The sequence below is a fragment of the Hippocampus guttulatus genome, chromosome 19 (genome assembly GCF_054856545.1).
Source record: "Hippocampus guttulatus isolate MCC_2025c chromosome 19, RoL_Hgut_1.0, whole genome shotgun sequence".
NCBI classification, from domain to species: domain Eukaryota; kingdom Metazoa; phylum Chordata; class Actinopteri; order Syngnathiformes; family Syngnathidae; genus Hippocampus; species Hippocampus guttulatus.
Window position 1 is genome coordinate 8,259,590 of NC_141279.1, and position 23,227 is coordinate 8,282,816.

General features: G+C 45.9%; 5 protein-coding genes across 13 annotated transcripts; 4 read left to right on the forward strand and 1 right to left on the reverse strand.

Annotated features, from left to right (window-relative positions):
* The first annotated feature begins 774 nt into the window (after positions 1-774).
* On the forward strand, positions 775-3,422 carry ndr2 (nodal-related 2). The gene is made up of 3 exons (XM_086138867.1): positions 775-1,069; positions 2,110-2,837; positions 3,214-3,422. Exons 1-3 carry the CDS (start codon positions 775-777, stop codon positions 3,364-3,366), a joined length of 1,176 nt encoding a protein of 391 aa, XP_085994993.1. The 3' UTR covers positions 3,367-3,422.
* Positions 3,423-3,717: 295 nt separating this feature from the next.
* Positions 3,718-6,579, forward strand: lrrc20 (leucine rich repeat containing 20). Of its 4 annotated transcripts, none has more exons than XM_086139189.1 (5): positions 3,718-3,867; positions 5,042-5,123; positions 5,327-5,476; positions 5,570-5,737; positions 6,238-6,579. In XM_086139189.1, exons 2-5 carry the CDS (start codon positions 5,054-5,056, stop codon positions 6,372-6,374), a joined length of 525 nt encoding a protein of 174 aa, XP_085995315.1. In that variant the 5' UTR covers positions 3,718-3,867; positions 5,042-5,053; the 3' UTR covers positions 6,375-6,579. The 4 variants fall into 4 exon arrangements, with proteins under 4 accessions (XP_085995315.1, XP_085995313.1, XP_085995314.1 ...); XM_086139187.1 differs by having other exon boundaries at positions 3,751-3,905; XM_086139188.1 differs by having other exon boundaries at positions 3,798-3,821.
* Positions 6,580-7,414: 835 nt separating this feature from the next.
* Positions 7,415-10,452, forward strand: ppa1a (inorganic pyrophosphatase 1a). Of its 3 annotated transcripts, none has more exons than XM_086139185.1 (11): positions 7,415-7,564; positions 7,643-7,707; positions 8,201-8,254; positions 8,337-8,456; positions 8,720-8,806; positions 8,913-9,039; positions 9,106-9,233; positions 9,312-9,397; positions 9,914-9,983; positions 10,207-10,246; positions 10,339-10,452. In XM_086139185.1, exons 1-11 carry the CDS (start codon positions 7,504-7,506, stop codon positions 10,365-10,367), a joined length of 867 nt encoding a protein of 288 aa, XP_085995311.1. In that variant the 5' UTR covers positions 7,415-7,503; the 3' UTR covers positions 10,368-10,452. The 3 variants fall into 3 exon arrangements, with proteins under 3 accessions (XP_085995311.1, XP_085995312.1, XP_085995310.1); XM_086139186.1 differs by having other exon boundaries at positions 8,729-8,806; XM_086139184.1 differs by having other exon boundaries at positions 8,913-9,233.
* LOC147190084 (testican-2-like) lies at positions 7,643-20,619 on the reverse strand. Of its 3 annotated transcripts, XR_015104147.1 has the most exons (12): positions 20,472-20,619; positions 14,957-15,258; positions 14,361-14,388; positions 14,158-14,272; positions 13,467-13,575; positions 13,233-13,344; positions 12,252-12,371; positions 11,839-12,057; positions 11,697-11,759; positions 11,385-11,528; positions 11,067-11,290; positions 7,643-9,458 (listed from the first exon to the last, which is right to left on the reverse strand). XR_015104147.1 is itself a non-coding variant. In XM_086139180.1 (11 exons), exons 2-11 carry the CDS (start codon positions 15,152-15,154, stop codon positions 11,163-11,165), a joined length of 1,236 nt encoding a protein of 411 aa, XP_085995306.1. In that variant the 5' UTR covers positions 15,155-15,258; positions 20,472-20,619; the 3' UTR covers positions 10,299-11,162. The 3 variants fall into 3 exon arrangements, 2 of the variants coding, with proteins under 2 accessions (XP_085995306.1, XP_085995307.1); XM_086139180.1 differs by lacking the exon at positions 7,643-9,458 and having other exon boundaries at positions 10,299-11,290; XM_086139181.1 differs by lacking the exons at positions 7,643-9,458; positions 20,472-20,619 and adding an exon at positions 17,863-18,210 and having other exon boundaries at positions 10,299-11,290.
* LOC147190085 (prolyl 4-hydroxylase subunit alpha-1-like) lies at positions 16,801-22,914 on the forward strand. Of its 2 annotated transcripts, XM_086139178.1 has the most exons (16): positions 16,801-17,012; positions 17,896-17,970; positions 18,206-18,302; positions 18,395-18,546; positions 18,632-18,769; positions 18,869-18,907; positions 19,033-19,278; positions 19,356-19,513; positions 19,580-19,756; positions 19,974-20,044; positions 20,489-20,588; positions 20,675-20,728; positions 20,798-20,872; positions 20,964-21,032; positions 21,300-21,396; positions 22,617-22,914. In XM_086139178.1, exons 2-16 carry the CDS (start codon positions 17,898-17,900, stop codon positions 22,685-22,687), a joined length of 1,617 nt encoding a protein of 538 aa, XP_085995304.1. In that variant the 5' UTR covers positions 16,801-17,012; positions 17,896-17,897; the 3' UTR covers positions 22,688-22,914. The 2 variants fall into 2 exon arrangements, with proteins under 2 accessions (XP_085995304.1, XP_085995305.1); XM_086139179.1 differs by lacking the exon at positions 18,869-18,907 and having other exon boundaries at positions 16,803-17,012.
* The last annotated feature ends 313 nt before the right edge of the window (positions 22,915-23,227 follow it).

Consider the following 23,227-nt stretch of genomic DNA (forward strand, 5'->3'; position numbering starts at 1 on the left):
TAATTCAAAATGGTCTGATTGATTTTTTGTTTAATATTCTAGCCAACTAATCATCAACAATAAAATATTTGACTAACATAGATATTGACGGCGGCTCCTCTCTCTCTCCTGTGTTTGCACTGTGGTTGAGAGGAAAGAAATTTCATCTGCGCTGTATGTTTCACATAGAGCATATTTGACAATAAAGTCGACTTGACTTGATTGATTCTATTATGTATTAATTGATCTGATTAAGAAGAGGCCGATCCCGGTTATTGTGACGATGTCAAAGTGTCCTTGAGCAAGATACTGAACCCCAGTTGATCCTGGTGCAGTGTCATCCATCAGTAGGTGAATGGATAACCAGTTTTGAAACGCTTTTGAGTAGATAAGGTAGAAAAGCGCAATGCGAGTGGAAGCCCATTTGCTACATATATTTATTTCAATTATACTGAGTGCAAAACTTTGGCCACTCCTCCTTCGCTCTAATGGCAAAACCGAGTGCAAGGTCGGGGGGGGGGGTCCCCCCGTAGAGGGGGCGGGTGACCTGCTTGTAAACACGCACCCCATCTCACCCAGGCGCCCTCATTAGCAGCTGAATGGCTGATGAGCTGTCAGGTAACACGTCTTGAGGACGCATGTCAACTTCCTTTAATGTTCTCAGCTACTTGTGGAACATGAAAGGAGGGGGGTGAGCAGGGGGTCCGCGATGCACCGGAGGGGGGCGTCTGAGGGTATATAAGACACCCCTGGACATGTGGGCCAAAATCGTTGTTATTGCTCTCGTGGGCCAACATGCGCTCATTGCGAGCCTCCCCGCTGTTGCCGGTCCTCCTCCTCCTGCTCCTTCTCCACCAGCAGCACCAGCCAAGCCGCGCAGTCCACCTGCGGCACGCCCGCGATGCCGCTCGGCCGCACGGCGTGCGGGAGCGCGGAGCTGCCGCCGGAGGAGCCGGAGCTGGAGGAAGCGGGCACATCCTGCCCACCTACATGGTCCACCTGTATCGCAACTTCAAGGCCAACGCGTCGGATGCGGCCGAGCAAGATGCCGAGAGGCGAGCGGACACAGTCAGGAGTTTGATGGCCAAAGGTATGTTGCTCTCAAACATTTTTCATGACATTCCTGCAAAGGGGAGGGCGTTGTGTTGGGAGGGGGGGGGGGGATGCCAGACGAGCAGAGGGGCTACAATCCACATCCCACTCGGGGTGAGGATCAGCCAGTCTAATTCTCAAAGCAAACCTGTCTCTCTCGCTTTCTCTTTCTCTCTCTCCCCCCGTTTTTTTTTTTTTTTTGCTTAAATAGGTCTTGTTGATTGAGCATCTCGCCAGACGCGCCCCCTCCTGCTCAAATCTCAACTACACAAGTGTCCTTAGTTCTTTTTTTTCCCCCTGCCTTTTCACACTTGGCCCTGATTAGATTAGAGGCGCAGGGGGATTTGTTAACTCGGCATTGGCTCCCATTTCGCTGTTAGGTGTCAAGTGTTTGTACCTATTTGTGTGGCTGAGGAGGAAATGCACAAAGCCCAACTCGCCCGAGATGGAAAATAAATAATGGCCAGCTGGCTTAGCCAGTTTCGAGGCAGCTTGATTTGAGTGGATTAAGTTGATCATGTGATGCACAAAACTCACAACTTGAAGATGCTCTTTCATCCTTTAGATTAATTTGAACCACACCTGAATAACAATACCCCCCCCCCCCATCGCATCAAAGATTTAGTTCCACTAATGGCTTCTACTTGTAGTTTTCTGTCTTTATTTGTCTTGTTTATTATCTTCGTTCATGTTTGATTACGGTTAATATTCTATTTATTTGATTAAATATTCGATGTATGTGTTGAATCTCAAACACATATGCAATATATTTGGGGAGGTAGTTATTTCATCCTGTCTACTATGAATGCGAAATTGTCTGCCGTAATCTGGCCTTTTAGATCCCACATCCCTCTGGTGCATTGCAACAAAATCATGATATTTACTTTTGTGTCTTTCTTTTTTTTTTTTGACACTAAGATGGGACGAAAACAATATTCTTATACGATACATGGCTTTGGTCTGAACATACCAAACAAACAAAAACAGACAAAACTTGCTACTTACTGAGTTGTTGTTTTGTATCTGGTTGTCCACCAGGGTTGGCACACAGACACGGGCTCTGGGCAGCCACGTTCGACCTCCACGCCCTGCTGTCGGACAAGCGGATCCAGGCGGCCGAGTTGAGGATCCGACTTCCGCCGAGCGCCCCCAACACGTCGGTGGCCGTGTACCACCACGGCCCTGAGTGCCAGCGGGCGTCGGACATCTGCCGCGAAACGCCGCAGCCGGTGGTTCTCTTAGGCCCGTCCTCCTTGGTCTCTTCCTCCCGCAGCTGGAGGGTCTTCAACATGACGAGCCCGCTCCTCGCCTGGCTACGGCAGAAATCTTCGCTCAAGGTCCGGCGCAAACGGGCAAGGAGGAAGGCCGAGGCGGCCCCCCCCGAGCTTGGCCCGCCGGCCGACCGAGCCTTGCTGGTGATTTTCTCGCACACCGGCTCCGACCGGAACCCCAAAGCCAAGGCCAGCTTGCTCCATACGGCCGAGCGTTCCAAGTTCTTGAGCCCGGCGGAGACAAGGCGGCCTGTGCGACGGGGCGGCAAGAGGCGCAGGAGCAAGCGGGGTCACAGGGAACAGGCAAGCGGTGCCTCAGAGTGGCGAACGAATGAGTCCCTGTGCCGCAGAGTGGACCTGCACGTGGATTTTAATCACATCGGCTGGGGGTCCTGGATCATCTTCCCCAAAAGATACAATGCTTATCGCTGCGAGGGATCCTGCCCAGGACCTTTGGGGGTCCACCTCAACCCAACCAATCATGCTTACATGCAGGTAAGCGAGAAACAACCCGTATCTCCTTATTTCCTTCTGTTCTTCAGTCTGTCCTACCATCCCTCCTACCTCCTTTCTTTCTACGGTCCAACTGACATGAATTTTTGGAGGGCGATTCTGACATTTGTTGAAGAAAAAAAGAACAAAAACCCTCCAGAAAACTGATTAACCAATCTATTAATTAAAAAAAATGTAATGAATACAATAATATATTTTGGGGTCCCTTGATGTTTCCAATGGACTCTTTTGTAATTATTCTGAAATGGGGTAATATCGACCAACCGATTAATCGTTCAAGCGGCTGAACCGATTTAACCGCATAATCCCATCACTGATGCCTGCCTCCCTCGTGTCCTCTCTCTCTTTCCCTGCGCAGAGCTTACTCAAACATTACCACCCCAACCGAGTGGCCTCACCATGCTGCGCCCCCACCAAGATGAGCCCCCTAAGTATGCTCTACTATGAGAACGGCGAAATGCTCCTTCGGCATCATGAGGACATGATGGTGGACGAGTGCGGCTGCCAGTGAGCAGATCTGAAGCAGACTTAAAACCAAACAAAACAACACACTTAATACCGGAAATGGGGGAGCTCTTTTTCTTTCACCATGCACTGTATGATGATCTGTAAATTAATGTATATTTATTGTGGATATTAAAAACGGCCATATTTATGTTTATTTTTGCAAAGATTCTGTCCCGTTAACCTTCATTTTGTTGATGACAATGGTGGAGCTTTTGCTCAGTCTGACATGTTGCGACGTCATGACGGAAAGGTCGCAACACAAAGGAGAGAAAAAGGTCAACTTTTCTCGTGAGTGTTCAGGCTAGGCACAATGACTCGTGCGGCTTCAAAACAAAAGCATTGGGGTGGAGGGAAATCTAGCAAATGCTGTAAGGTTTTGAACACAGAACTATTTACCAGAGTGCCTGGTGAATACATTTCACTGACTAACCACAAATGTTCCATAGGGTCAGAGCAAAAGTAAGTAGGCTTAAGGTAATATAGAGAAGTGGACCAGCACTGACAGGTAGGATGAATTTAACTCAAGTAGGAAATACAATTACGGTAAGTAGGAAATTTACAATTAAGTTTAAATTTCTTTGCGGAAAAGTTTGTGAATTCAAGTTGTGTAACCGGACGACTGTAGCAGAAATACTCAAAATATATTACAATTATTTTTTTGATTGTTAGATTTTAAAATATGTTGTTGAGGTCTTTGTAGAAAAACAAACAAAAAAATCAAATGAAATCGTTTTGTTTATCGGGCTGCGATTATTTTGCGCAATTTTGACGCTTACGAAGCTGTTTACCACATGCCGATACCATAGCCGGCTTTTTTGTTGTTGTTTTTTAAAATGTAGTATCCTGGCTTCCAAATTAAACACACACTATCGCGCGAGTATGCTTTATTGCGTTATTAGACATCTTTTCTCGCGATCCGGTGACAATTCGGTTGATTTGGCCTCTCGACTGAGCTAAAAATACCACACGTCAAATTTGTCAAGGGAGGTATCATTACCTACCGACTAACTTCCGGAACAGGATTGTCAGGGTACGTTAATCTCTCCTCCTTTTAACTTCAAATGTTCGTTAAATACTCGTAATATACTTCCTGTATGTACCTCATCATGGCTTTAAATGAGCGCCATCTAATGCGACTGTTGGAACTAATTTCCTCAGTGATGTGCAGCAAGTGCCACACAAAATCATTGTCATTGTAGTTAGTCTATGAGAGTACGAGTTTATTTTGATTAAAATCCCCCAGCATTGTCTCTGTGTGTGTTTTACGTGAAACGATAATGCATGTTTAGTGGGGGGTACACATTTAGTCGTGACATTTATGACGACAACTCGTTCGGCAGTTGGAACACAGTAGATCCATTTTTAACTCATCAATAGTGGCTCCCCCTGTCGGCCATTAGGAAAATGCACTTCCGCCTTGGACGACTCACTTGCGAGATTCATGGTAAACAGTTAACACAGCTTTACCATTAAGACACTAATTTGTGTTGGGTTGCATGGGAATGGAATAGTATACAATCCAATAAAAATCATATGCATTTAATCATTGTAATTAGAATCGTCAGAAAATTTGTTCCAAATCACGGAATTTCATTCAGGACACATATACTTCATTTGTAAGGGTATGAAAAATGACATTTTCTGTGAGGTATAATTAAATGGAATGTGACCTGCCATAGGCACATCACAAAATGGCGGAGGCGGTGGTTAACGTGGCTAGGCGGGTCAACGCAACCGTCGAGGAAGGAAAAGATCACCTGGGTAAGTGCAGGCTTTTTTTGTTGCTTTGGGTTGGAAAAGAACGAATTTAACTCCTAACTGAAGGTACAGTACTCCATTTGTGTATTCTGTCCTGGGTGCCATTTGTATTCAAGCCTGCAGAGGCCAGCAGAGGATGCGTTTCTTTTCCTCTCGGAACCCCCATTTGAACTTGTGCGCTTGATTTTTTCTTGCTCTCCCTGCAGACCTGTCCAACTGCAAGCTCATCTCATTCCCAGAAGGCGTTTTCAAGGTTCTCAGCAGCGTGTCGGAGAACATCCGGGTCATCACCCTGGCGGATAATGAGATGAAGGCCATTAGCAGCAAGTTCTTTTCCACTTTCACTCAACTGAGAGGTGCCCAATTTACAGTACAGTCAAATGTCACCGAGCAGTAGCTCCCTTGATTGACGGATTTAAAAGAAGGAAAAAATATATATATATTTTCAGAACTGGACTTGCACGGAAACGTTCTCAGCAAACTGCCTGACTCGTTGGAGGAAATGAGGCACTTGATCAGCATCAACTTGGCCAATAACAAGTTCTCGGAGTTCCCTGAGAAGCTCACGCAAATTGCCACGTTGGAGCGGATCAACCTAGAAGGGAACAACATCACCGGTAATGGGCAATTCATTACACCTTGGCTAGTTTAAACAACCACATACCTTTGGCTTTACGCGCGCTAGCTTAATCTGAACATGTAACGGGCATTGGCAAAGCCAGGCTAGCAAATAGCATCAGTGTTGTGGACAGACACTAACAATACTCACAGGCATATATTCTTTATCCTCTGTAAAGAGTGCTGACAAATAACTCAGTCGTTTGTCATCATATCTTTTTTTTAAAATGTTTTTAAACAGTAAAACATTCTAGAGTGAGATTTTCTTTATGACAACACACAAAAATGTCAATTTTTTTTTAGAGGCAGTTGGAGCGGATCTCCTTTCTTTTTTTTTTTTTAAATAGAGAAAGCTGATGTCCGATTCAAGTGTTTTGATCCATTTTTCGGTTTTATATAAGTTGTTTTCTTCACAGCAATCAAGTTCCTCATGTTATCTTATCTTACGCAACGTGCTCTCCTTGGAATAACCTGTTTATGTTGTCGTTTGATCTCACAGAAATGCCAGTGGACAAGTTGTCGGCCATGCCGGCACTCAAGTGGCTCAACGTGCTGTCCAACCCTTTGGATGTAAACACTCAAGCTGCTCTCACGTCGCCGCTCATATTTGACATTTTATCCCAAAAGGAGTCGTGAACAACATGTGCGCACTGCATGTCAGTTGCCTTAAAAAAAAAATCCTTTGATCCTTTTGTGTGCTTGGAAATGAGGGGCCTTTGTACTTGAAGCTTGCATCCAGAGTCGGATGAACTCTGAATTAAGAAAACCAAAACTTGGATGGGATCTTTTTAATTCTTAATTTATTATTTTTGGTTTTATAAAGGTATTTCTCTTCCTCCGATTTACCCTTGTCACGTTGTTCTTAGTCACGTTTTGAACTGGTTTGGACTCTCAAGGTGGCTGATGGAAATGCGTGAACAAGGTTGGTGAATTTAAAATAGTTGTGCTTTGGCATTCGTCATATTTCAGAAATATAATTGCAGATTTTTAAAAATTGTAATTATTTGTGGAAAAACCAAACATCTTCATGGGTAACAATCATCTCTACCTCTAGATGCCAATAATAGCAAACACCTTCGCAAAAATACCCCTTAGTTTTTGCATCATTTTACATCCTATCTGAAAATCATATTTAATTGTGTCAACTCACCACCCCTTCAAAAATATTTGGGCTCCTAGTATTTCAATTACATGATGGGGATGAAAAAAAAACACCAAAGTGATTAGAAATGCCTAATCCCTAATACAAAGTGTATTTGTGGAAATTATTGAACAATCCTAATGTAAAGCGACATGAATATTTCGCTCCAAGTCACATCCATGGAATTCTGCAACGTGAAAACGCCGCACAGCCCACAAACGAAAACAAATCGAGCTTGTAAATACGTTATCAAACGCTTGCAGCAAAACCCCCGAGACGGGAAGAAGACAGCTAATCCGGCCTGCTAATTGGTTTACAGCTCACGCGTGCATTGGAAGCAAGCAAAGTGAGCACCATCTGTTTTTGTCTGAAAGGGGCGTCTCAAGAGCTTCGCGGCGCGTCAATAACATCCAAAAGTGACGAGCACGCGAAGGCCTGAAAGGTTGCTCTCCGGGTGACAACCTTGCCTCTGTGGAAGTAAAGCTTGCGTCTTTCGGCGCCATTTCTTTGAACGTTTGCCGTCACGTGGTCGGTCGGCCCGTTGCCCGCCGACGCTTGGCTTAAGGGCGGCGCGTCTCCGCTCCACGGACGAGGAAACAAAACGGGAAAAGGGAGGTCATCGCCATGAGCTTCAGCACTGAGGCGAGAGGGCAACCCAACACGGTCGGCTACAGGCTCTTTTTTAGTAAGTCGTCAACCGGCACGTTTTGCTGCTTTTCTTGTCACTTGGGTGGGGGAAAAAAATAATATCTACTTTGCACAGAAAACGCAGAGGGCCAATACATATCTCCCTTCCACGACATCCCCGTCTTTGCAGATGAAGCGCAGGTGAGTGTCCTCTTTTTATTTTTATTTTCTTTGACCCTTGACCCCAGCTCAGGTCAAATTTGTGCCATGAAGACATTTGATGGCAAAGAAAATATCACATGGGCTCTATTTTCATTGACAGAATCTGTAGTAAGAGGGAAACAAATTATGGTACCAATCTCATCACGGTAGTATCGATCCGATACTGCTACTGACTTGCTATCGATATGATCCCTGTATGGGAATTTGCACCCGCTCAGACCACATCCAATTCAAGACATTTTGTTGAATTTGATCTTGATGTGCCTGTCGAGAATTAAAGGGAATGCGAGGACCCGATTCGATTGGTGACTATCAAGGTCGGCTGTAAACACTCCCACAGCGGCGCAGCCCGCCCACCCGCAGATCAGCCAGACTGCGCTCACCCGCGAGATCCCGCCGCGATCGGATTTTCACCGGTCACAAAAACAAGATTCGAAATGTCATTCTTTCATTGATCATATTCATCCGGCAGAACATATTTCACGCCGTGGTGGAGGTTCCCAGGTGGACCAACGCAAAGATGGAGGTACTGTCCATGATTGTTGATCTTATGTCATGTTAACGCCATACTCCTCATAAATGACACCGTTGTTTGATTGTTTTCCCAGATAGCCACCAAAGACGCTCTCAATCCTCTGAAACAGGACGTCAAGAACGGGAAGCCGCGCTACGTGGCAAACGTGTTCCCGCACAAAGGCTACATCTGGAATTACGGAGCCATCCCGCAGGTATGTTCCCAAAATATTGGATGACGTCTTCTCATGGTACGACAGTGAAGAAACTCGGGCAACGGTGTCAAGTCATCACTGGACAGCTTATATCGCATTTCTCAACATAACTCAACACGCGGCTATGAATCAAATTGCAACAAAAGTGAGTACATCCCGAGGTGAAAAAGTCCAACGTGTGCGTCAATGTTTTGAGGCTTTTTCTAATTTGGACATTTTCACTTAGAGGAGTGCTAACTATCGTGCGTCTCGTTTTGGCACAGACATGGGAGGACCCTCACCACCAGGACAGCGACACGGGTTGCTGCGGGGACAATGACCCCATTGACATATGCGACATTGGGGACAAGGTATAAAACGCCTAAATTCCTTCACAACAAGTCTTACAGTGGGTGTGTAAACCTTGGTTAGGTGGGCTGGATCTTGCAGTTGTAATACAAGTGCTCCCTCCGTCAGGTGTGCGCCGCAGGGGAAGTGATCAGAGTGAAGGTCCTGGGCACGCTGGCGCTCATCGACGAGGGCGAAACCGACTGGAAGGTCGTCGTCATCAATGCGGATGACCCCGAGGCCGCGCTCTTTAACGGTACGGGCGAGCGTTTGGTCAAGCGGCGCACAGCAGATGGCGACGATTGCGTTTTGTCCCCCACAGACATCGACGACGTGGCACGACTCAAGCCGGGCTACCTGGAGGCCACGCTGGACTGGTTCAAGCGATATAAAGTCCCTGACGGGAAAGCCGAAAATCAATTTGCCTTTAGCGGACACTTCAAGGGCAGGGTAAAACGTGTAAATTGCTGCGCTTTCAAATGAAGGTGCTCCTACCTCCTGGCAGTTATTGTCTGTCGTGTATGGTAGGACTTTGCCATCGAGACGGTGAAGAGCACCCACCAGTTCTGGAAAGCCCTCATCGCTCAGAAGACTGACGCCGGCGAGTTAAACTGGTGAGCTCCACGCAGCCCTTCAACGCCAAATATTGCCCAAACCGGCGGGCCAATGGCAGATCTGACATAGGAAATTATCTATTTTTACCGAACTGATCTGAAAATGGTGTATTTTTCATCCAAATAATCACAACCTTTGGCCACCTATCTATGCCGGCGATGTTTAATGACAGTTATTGTCCTTTTTTTTTGGGGGGGGGGGGGGCTACCAATTCAACACGTGCCTGCGGAAATCTACAAGTCTTTGCTCTTTTGGCTATTCATAGCTTGCTACCTCTTCAAAGCGCCACGCACTGCAAGACGCGCGCAAGCTGGCGTATTTATTTTTTTTAAAGGCATGTTTGCGCCGTTGTGGGCGCGAACACAGTTGACTCTGTTTGTCACCACCATAAGCGTAACTTTACATCTGGCATGGAGACATCTCTGCGTGGAAAAGCTCCGACAAAAAACTACACATTATGCAGGGGGTTGCCGTATCATATGATTAATATTGAATACATTTTTTTTTTTTATCAGCATGAACACAAGCGTCTCCGAGAGTCCATTTTGTTGCTCTGCCGAAGATGCCGCCGCCGTGGTTGATTCAGTAAGTTGGATAAGGATGAGAATTTTCGAAGGTGGGCCGAGGGGCGCACTCCCCAAAAACGCTCAGTGAAAATTCTTGACCAAAGTGTCAATATTTTTTCGATACGCATGTATACATTTCCTTTCATCTCAACTACTGACAACATCATTCTCAATTGATAGATACAAATAGTCGCATGACATTTTTGTACGTTTCCTCATATGTGCTCTTGAACCGTTCGCAGGCTGGTCCTTTTGGAGCTGCGGAACCCATCCCCACTTCTGGTGTGTATCAAGTTAAAATGTCCACTTTGTGCTGTTGATTTCTGACACAATACTGTGCTCTGGTTTTTATTTTATTTGTTTATTTATTTCAGTTGACAAATGGTTCTACTACGATAAGTAAGGATGGCGTGGAAGGCACATCAATTTACATTTTGTGGACATTTCATGCTTGTCCACAAAAAAAAATAAAATGACACTAAATCACATTCCGTGTGCAATTCTTGGTCAATAAACATAGTTGTTGTTTTTTTTTGTTACTAATAAATGATTGTGTGGCTACAAAGTCAGACTTTAGCGTCTACCACATATGCATCTGAATGGATGGACGAGGCGTGTAAATGTTTGTACAGCGGATGGCGTGTATGCAAATGAGCAACACTTCAAAGGTCCCGTGTGAAGTTCTAACGCTTCCATTCAAAATGTTTTTTTAAATTTAAAAACGGACTCGCTGATGCGTGAAATAAATACGCTAACACTTTGCGTCAAAAGAAATGTGTGTTTGGGTCTTTATGCTGAGCTAACATAGCTTGGCAATCTTTTCCATCCGGATATTTCACATTTATTTAACTCTTCAATGTTGCTAACAGTTGCCTTTGCATGGACAGAAACGCCGAAACATGTTTTTCGACCGTTCATCTCACGAATGCACCTGCACTGATTTTGGGTGTGTCGGCCTTATTATTTTCTTGTCATTACCCAAACATTCGGGTACTTGCGCTAAGCTAACACTTTGCTGCGTTCATATTATATGTCCAGAATACAGAATGAGGCGATTAGCAATACCCAAGACAAAAAAAATAAAAAATAGAATGCTTGTCACCTCCTTATGGGGAATCTCTCCTGATCCAGACCCCTTTACTGACATCTTTGCTGTCCCTGAACGGGGCTCGCCGTTTTGGGCTCCCTGCGGCAGCTGCTACCAGATGTAGCCTCCATCATCAGTCTCCTCCTCTTCCTCCTCCTCCTCCTCCTCCACCTCCTTCTCTTCTTCATCCTCCCAGCCCACCCCGCTCCCGAAATGGCCGGAGTATCCCAACGCTTCATCTGGAAAGCACAAGGAAAATGAATATTTGATGCTCGACCAAAATGTATTCACTTATTCGTGCTTTTTCTGTGCGTTTATTGCGGTTGTCTTTACCGCATTCGGGGTTGCCGCGCATTCTGGTGCCGGCTACCTCGCTGCCGCCCTGTTGGTCCACACACCAACACTCCCCACCACTTTGCTCGCACTGCCACTTCCTGTAGTAGCCATCCTCGTCACAGGTGGGTATGTACGTGCGTACTATTGTGCATGCACACACACACACACACACACACGTAAAAGTAAAAATACATCAAAACATAAAAGGGACAAATTAAGACACAAATAGGAAAATAACACATAAGAAGAAACAAGCAGAATTAAAGGTCAAAATGAGAAAGATGAAAATAAAGGTCAAAATCTGTTTACTCGGCTTGTTTTTGGCCATGTGGTGCGCTTGGATCTTCTCCAGCTCAGCCAGGCACGGCGGCTCTACCGCAAAAAGGCAAACAATTTTCACCTGTACACTACGAGCAGGTCATGTTTTGGGGTCAAGCAGCACGTGACTCACTTTCCCTCCAGAAGCAGAGGCACCACTCGGCCACGGAGACTTTGCCGTCCTCGATGCTGTCGCAGGAATTGAAGAACGGCCTGACGCAAGGCTCGTACTTGTCCAGGTTGACAGCGGCCAGCTCGCCGGCCCGCAGGTGCAAGTCGCCGTCAGCGTCCAGTTTCAGGAACATCCACAACATGGAGTCCTTGCAGCTGGCCAGCAAGCTCCTTTCCAGCGCTGCAAACCGCAAACGGGCTAGCTGTTTTTTGTTCACTTCACTCCTTCACTGTCATTGACGGTGAAAGACCTCAAAGATCAATTTTGACTGGGGGTGGCATTGAATGAGTTTCGCCAACAGAGCATTTTTGCCACCTTGAGGCTATTTTTTATCTCTTTTGGGAATCCTGGCAGGCAGGCATGCAAAAGCAAACCTGAGGCAGTGGCGGCCGCCGGCTTGGCCGACTTGTTGTGTTTGGCGTTTCCGTGCAGCAACTGGAACCAATCCCCGAGACGCTTTCCCAAGCTGGCCAGCGCCTCGCCTGTGCAGCTCTCTGAAAAGGAGACGGAATGGAGAACAAACACCTCAGGAAAACAACTAAAAACATCACTCAAATGTATATTGAAATTTGAAAAACTGCTTGCATTTAAAAAAGGAAAAAAAGGGTCATTCTCTTAATTTCCCCCCCCCCCCCAAAAAAAATCTTGAATAACCGGTGATACTGGTTATTTAAAATGAAAACAAAAAACAAAAAAAGAAAAATGGGTTGTGTCCCCCCCACCCAAAAAAAAGTTTGAAAAGTATTACAAATATATCTTTGGGGGGGGTGGAAAAAAAAGCTCAATAAACCGGATGTCGCTACATTCTCCTATGTTTGATTGCACTACTTTTGAATTGGTGGAAATCATATTTGTATGTAATGAATTTATTCTTTGGGATACCACAAGAGACAGTCTGGGTGCCACTGGCGATGCTTGTAACACACTCAGAGAGTCGCTGATCTCAAGTTTAAAAAAAAAAAAAAAAGGGAGATCCAAAAAATAAACCAAACTCTATTCTCACTGTATGCCTGTTCCTAATGTTTTGTCCACTTGCTTCCTTTTTCACACCGGCGATGATTTAATCAAGTTTGCTTTTCAACTGCAGATACTAATGAAGGCGTTCCTTTTTTCCCCTCTGCCTTCGAATTGATTCATCGGCGTTTCCACAAAGTGCACCATCGATCGATCGCGTTGGCCTGCCGTGATGGATGATGTATACACTCTAAATAATGAATTTCGGATTATGCAGCAGACTCAAAAAGCACCGAGTCCCAAGGGTGGCGTTGAATCTCTTAAGACAGCTGCCTATCGATCGCTTTTCTTGCGCGTGGGTCAAAAAAAAAAAAAAAAAAAAACAGGAAGAAGATTCTCACCAGGTTTGACTCCGGCCATGGCGGAGGTAATGGAGGCGGCGCAGGGACAAAATCCAGCACACATGATGTTCAAAACTTTGCCCGTGAGGCAGGCCTGCTGCTGGAGCTTACACTGAAAAACAAACAAGTGGAAATATTCATGAGGCCACCGCACTGAAAAAGGCAAAATGTTTTTTGGAGGAAGGCTACAACATAAGACACTTTTTTTTTGGGGGGGTGGGGGGGTTCGATTACCTGTGAGGCATAGTTATGCCCGTCGGAACCGCACACGGGTGCCGAGGCGGCAGGGGGACAAGAGGGACAGTTGGGGTCGCGCCTCCCCGGCTCCTCCACCATCTGGATTCTGAGGGAAAAAGAAGTTGTTTTTTTCTTGACTATTATACAAATGGAACGGTCTTTCCCCCCCCCCCCTCACAATACTTACATGACTTTTTATTTTGTACAGCTCCAACTTTTTCCATGTTAAGACGAAGCTGTTATTCTTGTGCGATTTCTCAAAAACCGACTGTGCAATTATTTTTCTCCTCATTCACGCTAAAAAAAATTCCTGGTGGTTTCATGTGATTCTCAGAATGTTCCAACTTTACTCTCAAAAACGTACACTGTTGTTTTTTTTTCTAGAAACGCTGACATTAATATCATCAAATTCAAATTTCGCTATGCTAAAACTGCAACTCGGTTCTCATACAATTACAACCTCTCTCATCATCTTGAGGTTCATATCGTGACATTCAGATCGCATTTTTATAAAATTCTGACTCCATTCTCGCGAAATTATATTTTCCTCATCACACGGACCCTTTTCTTGTACATTTCTGACATTTTCACAATGACAACCAAAGGGTTCAACTTTACCGATTTGTTTCCGAAAGTGACAAGAGCTCTCTAGAAAATATATACCTGTATATATATTTTGCTTGTGTACCTTTGCTCGAGCTTCTTCCGAGTGACGCAAACGGGTCTCTGGGAAGCGTGCGCCACGCACAACTTGTGGCGGCTGCACTTGACATTGCGACACGGGTCCTCGGTGCCGTCCGTGTCTACAAACGAAGCAACGAGACGGTGCTTAAAAAAACAAACCAAACTTGACAACAACAAAAAAAAATCCGTCTCTGAAGGGAGACTTACTCTCATTCAAGGTCGCGCTGTCCTCCACCTTTCGAACATAGTCATCCCGAGAGGAAAGCGAGGAAGAAAAAAAAAAGAATGAAGTGCACAACACATGACACGCCGCGCAATGCAAATTCAAAACAAACCTCCACTTCCTGTCGTGGAGGCACAGGCACAGCAGCGACGAACATTTTATGATTTTACACAAGTATAAAAAAAAAAAATCAAATAAAAGTGAAAGGTCACAATTTAAGTGACCTTTCACTGGATGGAGAAGAAAAAAAATTCCATAATTATTCAGAGAATATATTAACATTTTTTGAAGAGGTAAAATGTCATTGTTGAGAAAAAACTGCTAATTCTACGGCAAAATGATGCGATGTTTTGTTTCGTTTTTTTCCTACAGGTGCCATTGGAGATGGCTTCGTCTATTGCCAGCCATTTAACCCACAAACTTGGAACATTTGCACCTCCACAGTGCAGCAGCACAAAACACACACACACACACACACACACACACACACACATATAAGCACGCAAAGCCCGCATAATACGTGATCGTCAGACAACAAGCAAGCGCGCATGTTTTTTGCCACAGGGCCGGAAAGACTCACGTCTCGGAAAGGCTTCCAGGTCTCCGTCCTGCGGCTGCCGTAACGCCAGCGCTCGTCCTGCATCAAATTGTCTGCTTTCTGCGCCGCCGCCGCCACCTCCTCCTCCTCGGTGCCTCCGGTGTCGAGCTGCAGGGAGATTGAGCCTAGCAGCAGGCACAGCAAGAAGGCGGCCGTGGGGGAGCCGCCACCCGCCGCCATGGTGATGGGGACTTGGGGACACGCGCTGCTGGTCCAGGGGATGCTGCAAGTGATGCCGCCGTCAGTGGAAGATCCTCATGCAGGACTGCTGCTCTCTCTCCACACTGATTAGAAAGAAAGGGGGGGGGTGCAAGAGGGAGGAGGGATTACTTGGGAGAGGAGGAGGAGGAGCTTAGTGTCCTGAGCAACTGCTTTTAAAGCTGGCTGGGATAGGTGGTGGTGTTGTTTTATTAAAAAAAAAAAAAAAGAACAAAAACAGCTACTATGTCACCTTGTGGTGGGGTGGTGTCATGAACGAAGGAGGGGGGGTGGGGGGGCCTATGACTGCCACTGGAAATGCCTGCAGGATGAATTCTGATGAACTGATCAGCGCTTCGCAGTCCAGATGGACAATAACCCGGCCAAAAATGTTTTGACACAACTGATTTTGGAGTCTGTCCACATTTTCGCCCTCAACTCCCTGTACCCTCTGCTCGGTGTGTTTATCCTTGTAAAGATGATCAACACAATGCATCCGCCTTGAGCCATCCCCGGTTAAGGTCGCCAGTATCTGAGGAGGCCAGCCAAGGGTTGCGACGCCGCTGAGCTGGCTCGACTTGACTCCGCCATCGGCATCAAAACAGCCGATGCGGCACAGACACACGCTGAGCTCCTGAGTGGACGGACATTAAGGCAAGGGCAAAGCAAGAGCAAGATGAGAAAGAAGACAAGCCCCCTCCCACCTCCACACACACCCCCAAAACGCTGACACGTGCCAGATTTCACATGCTCATCAAGAGATTGTCATCAGTCATCGTCATGAAGGAAAATGACCTCTGACCTTTATTTGCAAATAGACAAAACACTAGCTCTGTTTTTTTTACTCCACCCCAATATTGTATTCCTCAAAGGCATTTGGCTGAAAATTAATACGCCACTGTAACATGTAAAAAAAAAAACAACAACAACAACAACAACATTGTGTACAACTATTAACATTACGATACATGGGGGGGGGGGGGGGGGAACAACTCAGAGATTCAATGCAATTGACGAACGGACGAGCAGACCTACAGACAGACAAGCAGTTTTTCCATATTTGGTTACGATACTGCCAAAAGCAGAAAGTAAAATTATTTTAGATGGATCGCTTGTGGCGACCATTGCATACGACAAAATACAATTGAAACGTTTGCGTCACTGTCGGGAGAGCAACTGCGAATCTAGAAATAGATGATTTCATCCGTTTAACTCACAAACGATTGTGTGTAGAGTAATCCAATAGGAGAAAAGGAGATACGACATATATCGGAGGACTTTTTAGTCATTCTTTAACCACGTAAAGCAATTTTTGAACTGATTTTCATTTAAAAATGTAGACCTGGAGGCAGTTGGAGGTTCAACAACTTGCCCAAGGGCACTTCGACGGCGAACCTTCGCAGTCGGGTTCGAATAGCTCCCCCTTCCGTCGCTGGACAATCAGCTCCATCAACCGATTCACATCCGACCAGCAAAGTGTGTGTGTTTATTTGATCAAATTGTATTTTTTCCACATCCAATATGGCGTTGTGGTAGATTCAGGATTGGGTTCACAACACGGCCATTGTGTACTTTTACGTCTAGGGCGTGATTGAGCCGACAGGAAACTCCAGTCCAACTTGTTAATGAAAATCAAAGGACAGTAAGGCAATCCGAAAGAGGCAAAAGCAAAACAAAAGCAATTTCATAGCAAGACGTGGCGACACGTCACAACGATCACTCACAGAAGCGACTCAAAGTCAGCAACTGTCATAAGTGGAAATCCAACACATTGGACACATTTCAGAGACTTCGGTTGATTCCGAACGGCGGGCTGCTCGGTTTGACTTCGGCACTTCAGGTGCGTCAAACCTCGTCGACAATCTTTGAACATTATTTGCACGAGTCGGTTTTAACCTGTCAAACCTTGTTGCAATCTTAATACGAATTTGACACCTCATTTCAACTGTTGAATGAGGTCGTAATCTAATCCCTGAATTAATTTGGTCACCTTTGTGGGGGTTTTTTTTCTGAATTGGGGAAGGGGTTGGCTTTTAATCCTATTGAAACAGACGAATTTGACAAGCGATTCTTGTAATTTTGTCAAGGCTTTGATAGTGGAAGAATTGGTCCTAAATCAAGTGGGCCCGATGGTTCGCTTATTTAAAAAAAAAAAATCGACATGCAGTTAATTCATCTTTAGCTTCTTTATCGTAGCATTGATCACATTTGGGTGATGAATTTGACAAACATGCAATGGTGGTAATAATTGAGGTGTTTTCTGGCTTGTGTGGCAAAATGATCATAAAGATTATTGACTGACGATCAAAGTCGACAAAGTGGAACCATTTAAGAGGACACACGTCGACGTCGTGCGCGTCATGTGCAGAGAGATGGTTGCGCATGTGCTGCTCCGGGAGGAAGATGAAGCTTAAAAATTGAGAGAAATCTCAAAAATATGCTTTTTTTTTTTTTTTCCAAGAAGTGCAAGAAGAAATAAACGGCTAAGATCGTCTCTCTTTTAACTCTGGATGCAGCCGTGTTCGATAAACCCCAAATAAAGTTCAGATGTTCTCGTGGGGGTTAACAAAATAAATAAGCAAGTCATAAACGATGAGAATATAATCTGTGGTCTAATTTTGGCACGTTTGTGCCTGTTGTCAGGATGAATGTAACAGTGATTAATGAAAAACAAAAAAGTGACTACTTACCGTCATCATATCCAGTCATTGTTGTCCGTTTAGACATGGCAGTCTTTTGCTTGTTGGTGATTCTCATCAGCTTCTCATTGGCTGCTGATGAGTTCTACTCTTCCATAGGTGAGTCTTCAATAATATCACTATTATTAAAAATAATGAGGTACTATTTGTACCGTACTGTCCTGACACGTTTGTGTAAAGTGCTGGTCGCGCATTTGTTAATGTGATGGTAGGTCACCCCAGCATGTCATCTATGCTGTTGATGCTTTAGGATCCTCTCCGTCTTACTGTAATTCCCGTGGCATCTATTTGCGATTCTATTTCTTTCCGTTCACTAACATTACCAAACTACGAGGTCGCATGACGGAGCTGCTGTACACGGAGCAGCAGCTGTTGGCCTCGCTGGACGATTACATCCAAGCGGAGGAGAACAAACTGGAGAGGGTCAAAAGGTCCAAAACCACCTTTCGCATCAATACGTTCGCATCTGGTGGAGGTCACACTGACCAGATAATTTCCTGTGTGTGTGTGCGCGTGTACTCAGGTGGTCTGAGAGGCTGGCCAACATGTCGGCCTTTGTCATCAAAAATCCCGAACGCTTCCTGAGCCACCCCGTGAACGCCTTTAAATTTCTGAAGAGGATGAACCGAGAGTGGCGCGCCCTGGAGATGCTGGTGCGCAGCAACGTATCCGACGGTGAAAACACACAAACGTCCCGAAGCCCGAACGCTCGCTCCAAAAAGTACGAGTCGGTTTGGACGCTGCGGCTTTTGCGTTTCAGGCTTCGTGTCCAACCTGACCTCCAGGAGTGAGGACCTCCCCGACGAGGGTGACCAGACGGGCGGGGCCGAAGCCCTCCTGAGGCTGCAGGACACCTATCAGCTGGACAGCGACACCATGGCCAAAGGGGAGCTGCCAGGTGAGCGGGCGACACCCGGTTCAAACTACTTATATTACAATTCTAAAAATTTTACTGAGAGTGGGCAGCAATGACTTTTTTTTGCTGTAATGAGCGCAGGATTTGGAGGATTGGCTCAAAAAAGAAACTGCAAATGGGGTAGATATGCTCATGCCGTGCCGCGAATGTGCGGGAGCCAAAGTATTGTCTGTCTCCAAGACCAACTTAGCACATATAGACCCAGACTCCAGAAGTCCTAAGTCCAATCCTCGCCCCCAAAACAGGAACCGCTTTGCTCCTGAGCAGCCTGACGGTGGACGACTGCTACGACGTGGGCATGGCGGCGTACGGGGACGACGACTTCTACCACACCGAGCTGTGGATGGCTCAAGCTCTCCTGCAATTGGAGCAGGGTGAGACGCCCGAAATCGTGGACGCCGTCATCCTCCTGGACTACCACAGCTTCGTCCTCTACAAGCAAGGAGATCTGGAAGCCGCCTTGGTGTCCACCAAGCGGCTGCTGGAAATCGGTGAGTCGACCAAAAGGAAAACGTCCGCTCAACTTCTGCACCGCTGAAGCGGAACATCCGCTGGCGTTGGCTTTTAGATCCGGAAAACGAGCGGGCCAAGCAGAATCTCAAGTACTTTGAGGAAAACCTGGCGAAACAGCAGACGGGCGAGGTGACGCCGGAGATGCTCAAGAAGGGTCGCGCTCCCTACAACGACGTGTACGAGCGGCTGTGTCGCGGCGACAGCATTGAGATGGTGAGAAGACGCCGCAAAATCCCCGACGCCGCAGCCCTGTACTCTCTCGGCTTGTCTTTGTGACAGACGCCGCTCAGACAGAGCCTCCTCTCCTGCCGTTACCACGACAACCACGGCCATCCCAACCTCCTGATCGCTCCCGTCAAAGAGGAAGAGCTGTGGGACCAGCCCCGCATCGTCCGCTATTACGACATCGTGTCGGAGGAGGACATGGCAATCTACAAAGCGTTGGCTCAACCCAAAGTAAGCCCGCTATGCGTTTCTTTTTATGTCCAGTGTCTCCCCGATCACATGTGGGAAATGCAAATCTTTGCAGGTGGAAGACAAAATTGCTTCCTCTGCGGTGTTAACACTTCCTGACCCCAGCAGTGATCGGAATCTTTGTGCTCTTTGCCAAACTTGCCTTGCCTTGACGTGTTTTTGTGTCTCTTGTCGAACAATCGTGTGATGGCTGAGCTAGCTCATGCGCTCCAAAGTCAGAGATGGCAAGACAGAGAAATCTTACCCGGTTCGCACCAGGGTCTCCCAAAAGTAAGGATGACTAAATGGACACATGCACAGACACTTGGGCAGTGGGGGTGGCACTTGTGTGGGCTTAGATGAAAAAAAAAAAAAAGAGATAAAGTATCATCAAACAGTTTCATTTCAAGGTATTGTTCAATGCTTTACAATAAAAAAATAAATAAAAGGAACATTAAAGGTGGATGCTGTTGCTTATGGTGCGGGAAAAAAAACAAAAAACGAGATTGGCAAAAATCTGTACCGGCAGTTGTGCGTGAGGGTGTGCACCCATGTACAACCACATTCTCCGTTTTCTTTCCCTTCCCCGTTCAGTTTGTTTCCAAGAGAGATATGGAGATGATTAAAAAAAAAAAAACGAAACTCAAATCCCTTGTCTCAGGTTTTCAAATTACAAAAATACTATCACTTGAACAGGGGTGTGTAGACTTATACTCACGCGCTCTTCCTCCGCAGTGCTTGGTTGAAGGACAAGGCCCACGAGAGGGTCGGCAGGATGGTCAGGAGAATGGGAGACATCACAGGCTTGGACGTGTCCACCGCAGAGGACCTGCAGGTGACAAGTTCCTTCACATCCACCTCCTCACCTTCGACGTAAATCAATAAAAATCAACTCAACTGCGAGTGCTCAAATTTGTGCAGGTGGCCAACTACGGCGTCGGAGGACAGTACGAACCTCATGTCGACTTTCAACGGGTAAATACAAGCTAAATCGATCATATAAATCGAAAATCTATGCAAGTTTTTGAGTGGTATGTTATTCAGTTTTCAGTGAATGAAAGTGTTGAGCCTTACGCGCATCTGGGCACAGGAAACCGAATCGCCACCTGGCTCCTTTACGTCAGTAAAGCACACTTCCTTGGATCTCAATTTTCATCAAGAAAAAGCGTTGCTACGTTTTTATTTTCATGGCTTCAACTTTGTGCTGCAGTTAAGTGACGTGCAGGCAGGGGGCGCTACCGTCTTCCCCAAAGTGGGTGCGATTGCCTGGCCCATCAAGGTTTGTTTTTCTTTTCGCATACGCACGTGGTCCACACAGCAGCCACTTTATTGGGTACACAGTCAACTGGACTCTTCAAAGGTTTGGCTGAGCTTGTGGGACATAAAAAAAATATTCAAATTTCAAAAACATGTCTCGGGAATAACGCAACGTGGTCGGACGTCATCAGGTTGTTCAGGCAAGGGTGTACCTAATGAAGTGTTTGGTGCGTGCCTGGAAGTGTAAATGCTTTTTCCAGGTTTTGATGGCATAGTCGTCTATGTCCAGGGCTCGGCTGTGTTCTGGTACAACCTTCTGCATGACGGACAGGGAAACTACGATACCCAACACGCCGCCTGTCCCGTCCTGGTGGGGAGCAAGTGGGGTGAGTTTGCACAAGACAGTCATCACCTTGTGCCCCAACATACATAAATAATTTTTTTTTCTTCATTTGGCACTTGACAAATACAGCATATTGCAAAAAACAATACAAAACTAATAATCCTTAAACCTAAAAGCATGTAAAAAAAACCTAATTACACCTAACTAACGTTTAACAATAAAAGTAAAACGGAAAAAAAGGAGGTGAAAGGCAGTGGCCGTCTTGCTGCTTCGTGCTCTTTTTGATAATCTTTATTGATCAAGTCAAATTACTGATCACAGACAACAAGCCAAACAATTGCTGTTTGGTGCTCGACGTGCAGGAAGCGACGAGGAAACAAACACCTGAGCTCACCAAACTAGGAGTTTTCTCAACTTAAAATATGATTTACCTTTTGGCAGACTCCACGAAAAACTCGTCCATTTACCGGTAAGAGTTTTGGAAATACATACATTGTTGCACCACCTGTCCAGAATCCACACATTAGTCCTCCGAGGCTCAGTTCTCGCGTGATCATACGTGATCTCAAAACCGAAGACGAGCATATGATCCCGAGTTTGAGCCGGTGGTTGCCGAGTGTTTCCGAAGACTACCGAAGACAGGAGCGTCGTGAGGCGTCAATGTCGGCAAGCGAATACCTGCTTGTTTACTTTATTTGTATTTTTTAAAGCAAGTACTTGGTTTGGAAAATACTTTGTCGGTTCCAATCCTTAAATGTCATACTATGAGTACCACCCCCCTCACTTATACGTATTGAAAACTATCTGAAAGTACAAGGTAACGCAAGTTTGAGGCTGTTGACTTTAGCTAAGGAGCCAGGGGCCCAGGTCAGCAGGATGGGATGCACAAAGGCCACTGGGACCAAATACCATTCCTTTTGTTTTCTTTTCATTCCTCCCACATCCCAAAAAACATGCATGGTAGGGTAAATTGAACACGCTTAAATTGTCCTTGGGCGTGATTGCGTTTGTGAATGGTTGTTTTGTCAAGGTGTGCCCTGCGATAGGCCGGCAAGAGGTTCAGGGTGTACTCCGCCGACTGCCCAAAGTCAGCTAGGATAGGCTCCAGCACACCCAGGACCCTTGTGAGGATAAAGCAGTTCCGTTCAGGGATGAATGGGGCGTTTGGAATCATTCACGAACCCTACAAAAGGATTTTTTTTTTTTTGGTGCCACTATCCACATCCATGCTCTAAAAATTGTACTTGTGGCTTGCCTCCGCAGTGGGCAACAAGTGGCTGCACGAGCGAGGTCAGGAGTTCAGGAGGCGCTGCGGCCTGCAAAGTTCCACCTGAACGAGGGGAGTCAACTGGGCCAAGCCCACCTTCGGCACTCAGCTACATGCTATGTTGTTGTATTATTGTGTTGCTCTTATCATGACAATGATCATCTTTGGAGAAAAAAATAAAATAAAACCACTGACCTCAAATGAAGCCAAGGCTGAATAATTGATTCTTGGAATATTTTGAGATGAATTTCCTTTTGGCTGCATGAAGAATTAAACGTATTTTGTTCCACTCAAGTGTGCCTTTGGCTTGTTTGTCTTGTACTGCCACTTAGTCAGCTAAAAAGTGTCTGCCGTGCTCAGCTTGCGACCATCACATGACCAAACCCATTAGCTGAGCTAGAGGTGAACTGTGACGGTAGTAACCTGAGCACGCCGGACACCGTGGTGTCATTTTTAGTTGACTAAGTGACAAAATGGTGGCGATGGATGAAGACGACTGCGTTTTGCTGCTTCATTCATATTCACAAAGGCAATATTAATCAAAACGCCATGTTTGCATTAGACGGGTTGCATAGAACATATGTTTTATCAATTAAGAAAATTGTTA

What these genes read in the sequence shown, in the direction of transcription:
- ppa1a (XM_086139184.1), top strand. Translation starts at nt 7,504, where the DNA reads ATGAGCTTCAGCACTGAGGCGAGAGGGCAACCCAACACGGTCGGCTAC. An exon ending in ATTACGGAGCCATCCCGCAG is followed by an intron (nt 8,457 to 8,719) that starts GTATGTTCCCAA and finishes GTTTTGGCACAG; the next exon opens with ACATGGGAGGACCCTCACCA. An exon ending in GACGCCGGCGAGTTAAACTG is followed by an intron (nt 9,398 to 9,913) that starts GTGAGCTCCACG and finishes TTTTTTTATCAG; the next exon opens with CATGAACACAAGCGTCTCCG.
- lrrc20 (XM_086139187.1), top strand. Translation starts at nt 3,873, where the DNA reads ATGAATTTAACTCAAGTAGGAAATACAATTACG. An exon ending in AAGTAGGAAATACAATTACG is followed by an intron (nt 3,906 to 5,041) that starts GTAAGTAGGAAA and finishes GACCTGCCATAG; the next exon opens with GCACATCACAAAATGGCGGA. An exon ending in GGAAGGAAAAGATCACCTGG is followed by an intron (nt 5,124 to 5,326) that starts GTAAGTGCAGGC and finishes CTCTCCCTGCAG; the next exon opens with ACCTGTCCAACTGCAAGCTC.
- LOC147190084 (XM_086139180.1), bottom strand. Translation starts at nt 15,154, where the DNA reads ATGGCGGCGGGTGGCGGCTCCCCCACGGCCGCCTTCTTGCTGTGCCTG. An exon ending in CATGGCCGGAGTCAAACCTG is followed by an intron (nt 12,372 to 13,232) that starts GTGAGAATCTTC and finishes TCTCCTTTTCAG; the next exon opens with AGAGCTGCACAGGCGAGGCG. An exon ending in GCGCGGCAACCCCGAATGCG is followed by an intron (nt 11,291 to 11,384) that starts GTAAAGACAACC and finishes TGTGCTTTCCAG; the next exon opens with ATGAAGCGTTGGGATACTCC.
- LOC147190085 (XM_086139178.1), top strand. Translation starts at nt 17,898, where the DNA reads ATGGCAGTCTTTTGCTTGTTGGTGATTCTCATCAGCTTCTCATTGGCT. An exon ending in AAAAAGAAACTGCAAATGGG is followed by an intron (nt 18,908 to 19,032) that starts GTAGATATGCTC and finishes CCCCCAAAACAG; the next exon opens with GAACCGCTTTGCTCCTGAGC. An exon ending in AAGCGTTGGCTCAACCCAAA is followed by an intron (nt 19,757 to 19,973) that starts GTAAGCCCGCTA and finishes TGGCTGAGCTAG; the next exon opens with CTCATGCGCTCCAAAGTCAG.
- ndr2 (XM_086138867.1), top strand. Translation starts at nt 775, where the DNA reads ATGCGCTCATTGCGAGCCTCCCCGCTGTTGCCGGTCCTCCTCCTCCTG. An exon ending in CAGGAGTTTGATGGCCAAAG is followed by an intron (nt 1,070 to 2,109) that starts GTATGTTGCTCT and finishes GTTGTCCACCAG; the next exon opens with GGTTGGCACACAGACACGGG. An exon ending in CCAATCATGCTTACATGCAG is followed by an intron (nt 2,838 to 3,213) that starts GTAAGCGAGAAA and finishes TTCCCTGCGCAG; the next exon opens with AGCTTACTCAAACATTACCA.